A 9227-nucleotide genomic window follows, 5' to 3' on the forward strand; every position below is an offset into this window, starting at 1 on the left:
AGTGAACATATGTCGAATATACTCGGTCAATCGGTAGATTTGATATCTTTGAACCGTCGAAATTTAGTGTATACCTAGACAACCATATGTCACACAACCAACCCTTAACCGTCTTTTGGTTCTCATTGTTGTGTTCGTTTTAGCCATGAACACCGCCTGGTTTCATAAGTGCGTAGAGAATTGGCCTTACAGAATTCTCATTGAAGCGGCTTCCACTTCACACTTACATAGGTGATTCCTAAACGTGTAATCCTTTAGATTGACACTATTTGATAACTACCACATCAAACTTAGGTAATCATTAAAGAACGTGTAAAGTTCTATCCTTGTTACTGAACATTGTCTTCATCACGAGAAGGGACCAAAGATTTTATTTTGACAATGTTGAACCGGTCAATCACAACTTTGTTTGAGCTCCTTGAACCTAGATCTCGGAACATCTAAAATTCTAGGTAGAGTTACCGCCATGTTGACTTGTCCTCGGCCATAGTCCCATTCCCTTAGATGATTTCTCAACTCCCTCTCTAGTTAAGCCTTTTGTAAGCGGATCCGCCACATTATCCTTTGATCTTACATAATCAATAGTGATAGTTCCACTAGAAAGTAGTTGTCTAACGGTGTTATGTCTTCGTCGTATATGACGAGACTTTCCGTTATACATAACGCTCCCTGCCCGTCCTATTGCAGCCTCACTATCGCAATGTATGCAAATAGGAGCCAAAGGTTTTGGCCAGAACGGAATGTCTTCTAAAAAATTCCGAAGCCATTCAGCTTCTTCACCGGCTTTATCCAAAGCTATAAACTCTGATTCCATTGTAGAGCGAGCGATGCACGTTTGTTTGGAAGACTTCCAAGATACTGCTCCTCCACCAACAGTAAAAACATATCCACTTGTGGACTTTGTTTCTGTTGAGCCGGTTATCCAATTTGCATTACTATATCCTTCGATAACCGCAGGATATTTATTGTAGTGCAAAGCGTAGTCTTGGGTATATTCCAAATATCCCAGAACTCGTTTCATTGCTACCCAGTGATGTTTGTTGGGATTACTTGTGAATCGACTAAGTTTACTTATCGCACAAGCTATATCAGGTCGTGTACAGTTCATGATGTACATTAAGCTTCCCAACACACGAGCATACTCCAATTGAGACGTACTTTCACCTTTATTCTTTATAAGATGATGATTTAAGTCAATTGGAGTTCTTGCACTTCTAAATTCCAAGTGTTTGAATTTTTCAAGTACCATTTTCACGTAATGTGATTGAGACAAAGCTAGACCTTGAGGATTCCTCTGGATTTTAATTCCTAGAATTACATCGGCAACTCCTAAGTCTTTCATATCAAACTTACTAGCAAGCATGCGCTTAGTAGCTTGAATGTCGGCAATGTCTTTGCTCATTATTAGCATATCATCAACATATAAGAAAACAATGACTATGTGATTTGGAACGTTCTTAATGTAAACACATTTATCACATTCATTAATCTTAAAACCATTTGACAACATTGTTTGGTCAAATTTCGCATGCCATTGTTTGGGTGCTTGTTTTAGTCCATAAAGAGACTTAACAAGTCTACACACCTTCTTTTCTTTTCCCGGAACCACAAACCCTTCAGGTTGGTCCATGTAGATTTCTTCCTCTAAATCACCATTTAAGAAGGCTGTTTTTACATCCATTTGATGGATTTGAAGATCATACAAGACGGCTAACAATATTAGCATCCGAATGGATGTAATTCTTGTTACCGACGAGTATGTGTCAAAATAGTCAAGACCTTCTCGCTGTCTAAATCCTATGACAACAAGTCTTGCCTTGTATTTGTCAATAGTACCATCGTCTTTCATTTTCTTCTTGAAAATCCATTTAGAACCCAACGTTTTGTTACCTGGAGGAAGATCAACCAATTCCCAAGTATGGTTGCTCAATATGGATTCTATTTCACTATTGACAGCTTCTTTCCAATATTGTGCCTCTGAGGAAGACATTGCTTCCTTGAAGGTACGAGGCTCATTTTCTAACAGAAAAGTCAGAAAATCTCGACCGAATGAAGTAGATGTCCTTTGACGTTTACTTCTTCTCGGATTTTCTTCATTAGGCATACCATCTATTATTTCCTCCCGAGGTCGTTTTGACTTTTGGTAGGTCACTTCACTTTCCTTTTTATACGGATAAATAGTTTCAAAGAATTCAGCATTATCTGATTCTATTATCGTATTAACGTGAATCTCTAGATTTTCTGATTTATGAACCAGAAACCGATATGCCTTGCTATTGGTTACATATCCAATAAACACACAATCAACCGTTTTTGGACCTATCTTAACCCTTTTAGGTTTAGGAACTTGTACCTTAGCTAAACACCCCACACTTTGAAGTATTTCAAGCTGGGCTTCCTTCCTTTCCACTTTTCATAAGGAATGGACTATGTTTTACTATGAGGTATACGGTTGATTATTCGGTTAGCTGTAAGTATAGCTTCCCCCCACAAGTTTTGTGGTAAGCCAGAACTTATCAGCAACGCATTCATCATCTCCTTCAATGTTCGATTCTTTCTCTCCGCAATTCCGTTAGATTGTGGAGAGTAAGGGGCAGTTGTTTGGTAAATAATGCCATTTTCCAAACATATTTCTTCAAAAGGAGATTCATATTCGCCACCTCTATCACTTCTTATCATTCTTTGGTGCACGACAATCCACGGCCTTATGCCCAGATTTTCCACAGTTGTGGCAATTACCCTTGAACTTCTTCTTGCTTGGGTAGTTCTTTGGTCCAGAAGGCTTCTTTCTCTTCTTGGTTTGTGGCGCCTCCCCAACAATGTTAGCCCCCATTGTCGAGTTCCTACGCGACTTCTTTTCAGCATTTTTGTTGCCTTCTTCTATCCTCAAACGCACAATCAAGTCTTCAAGTGTCATCTCCTTCCGCTTGTGTTTTAGATAGTTCTTAAAATCCTTCCAAAGCGGAGGTAACTTCTCAATGAAAGCAACGACTTGAAAGGTCTCATTTATGACCATACCTTCAATAACAAATTCATTATTAATAATAAGATAAATCTTATTAATAAAATTATTTATTTGGGTCATACCTTCAGCAAGGAGGTCATGTACAATGACTTGTAGGTCTTGGACTTGAGTTATGACCGACCTAGTGTCAATCATCTTGAAATCCAAGAACCTTGCAGCCACGAACTTCTTAAGTCCGGCATCCTCAGTCTTGTACTTCTTCTCAAGCGCATTCCATAACGCTTTTGAAGTTTCCATGACACTATAGACATTGTACAAGCCATCTTCCAAACAACTCAAAATGTAATTTTTGGACAGGAAATCAGAATATTTCCATGCTTCAGTTACAACAAGTCGTTCATCATCCGGAGTATTTTCAGCCATGACCGGAGGATCCTCCTTGATGAAACGTTGCAAACTCAACATAGTAAGATAGAAGAGCATCTTCATTTGCCAGCGTTTAAAGTCAATACCAGAAAACTTTCTGGGTTTTTCTGCCGGTGCCATAGCATGAGCAGGAGTAGAACGGCTTGACGAGGCAGCAGCACTCGTAACAGTAGCACCCGTTCCCGCAACACTTCCATTAGTTTGGTTTTCATTCGTCATATTTCTGTAAAGTTGAAAACAATACAGAACTTTGTTAAATCAGTGAAGTTTTGATATCTTCAAACTGAATATCAAACCAAACATACAACACGTAACAATGGTGAAGTTTTTATATACTTCAAACCCGTACGTTTATTATTCCGGCAAAGTTTTTATGTACTTTAGATCGGACAGAAAGAATTATTGGAGTAGAAAGCAACAAGGCTTTAGTCTCCAAAACAGTATACAAAATATGAATAACAATTAAATATATGTTTCAACACAGAAACGTTAGTATAAAATTCCTTAAGCTTGTGAGCGTTACTGTGTTAAAACACAAAATCAGAAAAACTGTTAGAAAAATAAAAGAAACTGGAAAAACAGAAGAGTTTAAGAAATATTCCGAGTCCACAATTTGCTTGTGTGTCCTTAAGGAATTTTAACCCCCTCACACGTTGCCAAGGTAATGGATTAAATCCTCCCAGGATAAAACGGAATAAACCTTCCTGCAACAGTGGCAATACAAACTGCAGGATACCAACAGACTCAAAGAACGGAGCAAAATCACACTTACGAATTTGAGAGAGAGAGACTGCGAATTAGGATGCAGTATATTCAGAAAGAAAGAAGTTCTGGAGTATTTTTTGTGTTTTGAAAATGGAGCCTTGCCTCAGAATTTATAGGCAATTATCAGAAGAGGTGTCTGGAAAAGGTGCCTTTCAGAAGAATACGCTGCCTGCCGCGGTTCTACCGCGGTCAGAGAGGCTTTCTGAACCTGCCTGCCGCGGTTCTACCGCGGTCGCGGCAGAACCGCGGCCAGAGAGGCCCTCTGATAATCTTATCGATCGATCATTTGACAAATCCAAATCCAAATCCAAAGCCAAAGCCAAAGCCAAAGCCAAAGCCGAAGCCGAGCCGAGCGAGCGACGACGACGACGCGAGGGTTCATTCTCTTCAACTCCTTTTAAGAGCTTTAAGAAGTGATTCTATATATAAGCACACAAATGTGGCTGTCCCTCACCAATGAGGGACAAAGTGCAAGACAAAAGTTCACTTCTTCAAATTTTCAATTTCCCTCCATTTTATTTTCCTCCATTTCCAATTCACACTTCTTCTACTTTAAAGCCCAATGGCTTAAAGTCCAACAAATGATATTTAAAATATTTCCTAATTGGTTTCCTAAGCTTTCTTGTATCAATTTGTAATTTCTAACAGAAATATGTTGTTTATTTAGATTATGAATCCAGATATAGCAGACACTATCTCTGATGATATCAAGTTCTTAGCACAAGATGCAAGAAGATTCAGTGCTTGTAACATTAATGGATTCAAATTTTGGACTTTGTCTAGAGAACAAGGATTAAAAACTCAAAATAGTGGAGTTTTTCTTGTCTCTGACACTTCGTGTGTTGCATCTAGTGCAGATAGATATGCAAGACAAGCAGACCTGCCATATTATGGGATGTTGGAAGATATTATTGAGCTTAATTGTTAGGTCGGTTCAAGGTTGTTCTCTTTAAATGCCAGTGGGCTGACACTACTCGAAACAGAGGGTTCCAAATAGATGCTTGGAAGTTTAATTGTGTCAACTTCTCTAAATTGATCCACACTGGTGATCGTGAGGATGATGATCCATATATTGAAGCATCACAAGCAAATATGGTCTACTATATTGATGATGAAACTGATAAAGGATGGAGTGTGGCTGTACATCTAAAGCAAAGAGATTTGTTTGATATAGGAGAGGTTGATGAAGAAGAAATATACGAGAATGAGCCATACCAACAACAAGAATTTGGACATTTTTTTGATGTTGATTATGAGAATATTCAAATTGCAATAGAGGAGCATATGACTGAATAGATATAATAAAATATCCAAATTGCAATTGCAACAAGAACTTGGACAATCTTCTTTTGCTTGATTAGAATAGTTTGATTAGTATTTTATTTCTTCAAAACCTACTATTTTTTGGCTAAGAAAGTGATATTTATTCTTTATGATAGAAAGTTTTGTGATTGTTTGTTGCTCGGGTTCTGCGTTGAATTCGGTACGTGTTTGATAATCTATTATAATGTGGATCTAACATGTTCAAACATTTCTTTGAATGTTTACTTTTTAACCATATTGGATTCTTATTTTTTATATTTCTCAGTTACTACTGTTTTCATAAGCTATATTTTGTTAACTTGGTATTGTGGTATGCAGTTTGATCCTTATAGACTATGCAATCCTTCATGGTGTTGTTGTATTTGCTAATATTGAGGTAGCCTTCTTGTGTGAGTAGTCTTTAGGGAATTGCAGATATGCCAAGGTTCAAGCGTTTGCTGAAAAAGCAAAATTCAGATAAGTCAGTATCTACTTCACAAGGTACTGAATCAACACCTCCTTTTCTTCAATCAACGCCATGCATGCCAACACATCCGACCACGTCAATTTTGGCCACAACACATCTGGCTCCATCATTTCAGCCCACATCACAGGCGGCTCCAACATTTCAGCCGGCATCACAGCCGTCTCAATCAGTTCACTTAACATCCCATCCAGCTCGAATGGATCAGGCCGCATCACAGCCATCTCAGTCAGTTCACTCGACTCCAACAGATCAGGACTTATCACAGCGAGGTCCAACAGTTCAGGACTCATCACAGCGAGGTCCAACAGTTCAAGCCTCATCTAGAAAGCGTTCTGGGAGCCATTGGACTGTAGAAGCAATAGGTAAATACTTTTGACTATTAGTACATATTCAGCAGTCCCTCTAAGTCCCTTCAGACCTTACGTGAAAGTTGGTTACTTTCAATTTTGTGATGCAATTGCAGTACTTATCAGGTTTTCCCTGCATGCTCGTCTTATCTTTAAAAAATTCAACAACTATATAGTGAATTTGGTGGCATTTTCTACCTTTCCACTTGAGTTTCCTTTCAATTCCAATCTCAAAGAAATATTGGTAGGGGAAGGGGGCATTTTTCAAGAAAGGCATGTTCTCTCTTTTCATACTCTACTTTGGTTTTCTTTAATTAGTAATGTTATTTGTTGTTCTTGGTCTTTACTTAGAAGAAGAATAAGCGGTATTTTTGGTGATGCAAGGTTTATGACTAAGCCTTTGCTGAACTAATTTAGTATCCATTCCCATCTCTGGGAAAGCAAATTGACTGCATCATAGTACTGCTGAATTTTTATGCTTTACTAGGACCAGAGGAGTAATGGTAGATTTGAACATTATTGGCATGGTGTAAATAACTAATGAACTGGATTACTTGAAAGAGCATTTAGTCATTTAGCTAGTTTTAGGAGATTTTGTATGTAGTTAATCTAGATCAGTATCATCATAGATTTTCTGGAGTTGTTAGCTATAAAAGAGCAGCAAGTTGTCTGATCGAGCCCTGTTTTGATTCTTGTATCCTTCTGTCCAAAATGAAAATCATGCCTAAAGCATCAGAAGTTTCTTGTTTTAGTTTGTTCGTCTCTCTCATGGATTCAGCTGATCTCTTTTGTTATACAAATTCAGCAGAAAATATCAAGAAACTCAAAGTGAAAGTTAACGAAGTGCTAAATTTAACGCGCGAAGAACGTATTGTGGTTGATTTTGATTACCTGGATGAACCATTTGGAGATGCACGCGGCCTTCTTTCAGGCTTTTGTGGAATTTTAGCATGTGACTGCGCTTTATTTCCTATCCACTGTGAGAAATGGTCGAGTTTACCTATCTCATACTTCAACCGCGTCTTCGATCAAATTATAAAGGTATAAGCTCTATATTTTTAGAACTATATCACTATTTTTTTTTAGGAGAAAGACAACTATATCTCTATTTTGTCTTTGAACTTTATACTCGCATTTAATAGATATGCTAACCAATATTTTATTCTTGAAGACCAAGTTCTTCTTTAAGACAACCGAGTCAGTTGCACGACAACATGTTTATAAATCTATTGGAAAGAAATGGGCTGCAAATAGGCTTAACATGTGGAGTACATCCGAAGACCCACTTAAAAGTAGAGCTGAGATTATTGATAATGTGCCAGATGGAATTTCGCCGGATCAATGAATTTCTTTTGTTGATTACCAATATAAAGATTCAACAAAGGTACTTATGTAACTGTTTCTACTAGTCTTTATAATTATATTATTGTTTGTTCTTCTAATTGGGTTTCAAGTATATTTTTATAAGGAAATGCGTAAAAGAAATGCTGAAAATAGAAAAAAACAGACGATTCCACAAACAGGTGGTTCCAAAGCCAACGCTACGAGAAGTGCTGAGATGGTGAGTAAATTAACTTACTATGTAATTATTTCTAGGTAGTAACTAATTATAATTTGATTTTTTATTTATAGATGGCTCAGACTGGACAAATGCCCGGACGAGCACAAATATACATTGCTACTCATAAGACTGAAGATGGAGTATATGTTAATGAAGAAGCAAAAGAAATATGCGTAAGTTGTTGTGAATTCTTAGCTTATCTTAAGAAACAAATGTGGAGGACTATTTAAGCCTTCAGTGCCATCAACTGTTCTGGCATATTTAAGCCTCTCTTCAATTGGAAGAGCAAAGAACTATTTTCTTCAAAGGATGGCAAATTGTTGGTATAATGTCAATTTAGGGCATCTGAGTTCTGAATTTGAGGTCTTAAATAATGTCAATTTAGAAAAAGGCTTAATCTAAGGCTACTAAGTTTTTGTCACAATCTAGAAAAAGAAGATCAACTGACCTCTCTGATGGAAAGCTAAATGTTACGCACTGTATTAAATTAAAGAAGAAGAATCAGCACTGCACCTCTGCCTGATATAATATGAATTGATAAACTAATTATCCCATTTGATGTATGACAGCATGAGCTACATTAGTTTTGTTTTAATTATTGATCTCTTGGAGCAGCTGACATCAAGCAGCTCAGCAGTTAGTGGTATATATTCTCAGTTCTCCTGATTCTCAGTAGTATTTCCTCCCAAAACCTCCTGCACCGCGACCATACGTTGGAAGAGCTGCTACTGCCTGTGGCTCAGCAGCTTGCTTGACAACACCAGGAAGATCAGACATGCCGAGGGCTGAAAGCATGTCAAGGGTCTCCTTGTCAAATTCAATGAGATCAGTTTTGATGGCAACTTCCTCCAGGATCTTCTTGTTTGTGTGGAAATCCAAAGTCATTTTGTAGTAGTACTTCTCAATTACCTGTCGAGATGACTTCTTCACTGTCTTGGTGCGTACACGACCCATCCTTTCAGAGTTTCCTTAGACCAAACAGAGTTTCTGAAGAGAAAGAACCACAGTCGTGTGCGGCAGCAACTGAGCAAAGTGTACTATTCTTGTATGTTGTATTTGTTTTCTTTGAATAACTCATCTCTCTCTCTATTATATTTTTCTTTCTGATTCTAGCATGAATTAGTCTCACTTTCTAATGGGATGCACAAATATCTTTTTTCTCCGGCCAATAAAAAAAAGGCTGCAATATTGATCTAAATTTGAGTTTTAAGTACAAAGGAAGCTTGAAGAGTTACACTTTTATTTGCTTACAGTATTTAGTAGAACCTAGAGTTACTGCAATTTCTGATTCTGGCATGATTTTTTATACTTTGTCTTTTTTATGCAGCCAAGTGATGCGGACAGTGGACCCCTTTCACCAATGGACGCAAGAAG

General features: G+C 37.7%; 1 protein-coding gene across 1 annotated transcript; it reads right to left on the bottom strand.

Moving 5' to 3' along the window:
- On the bottom strand, positions 8489-8923 carry LOC109233857 (40S ribosomal protein S17-like). Its single transcript, XM_019399709.1, has one exon. The coding sequence runs from the start codon at positions 8805-8807 to the stop codon at positions 8523-8525; it is 285 nt and encodes a 94-aa protein (XP_019255254.1). The 5' UTR covers positions 8808-8923; the 3' UTR covers positions 8489-8522.

The sequence above is a fragment of the Nicotiana attenuata genome, chromosome 10, assembly GCF_001879085.1.
Source record: "Nicotiana attenuata strain UT chromosome 10, NIATTr2, whole genome shotgun sequence".
Classification (NCBI taxonomy): Eukaryota; Viridiplantae; Streptophyta; class Magnoliopsida; order Solanales; family Solanaceae; genus Nicotiana; species Nicotiana attenuata.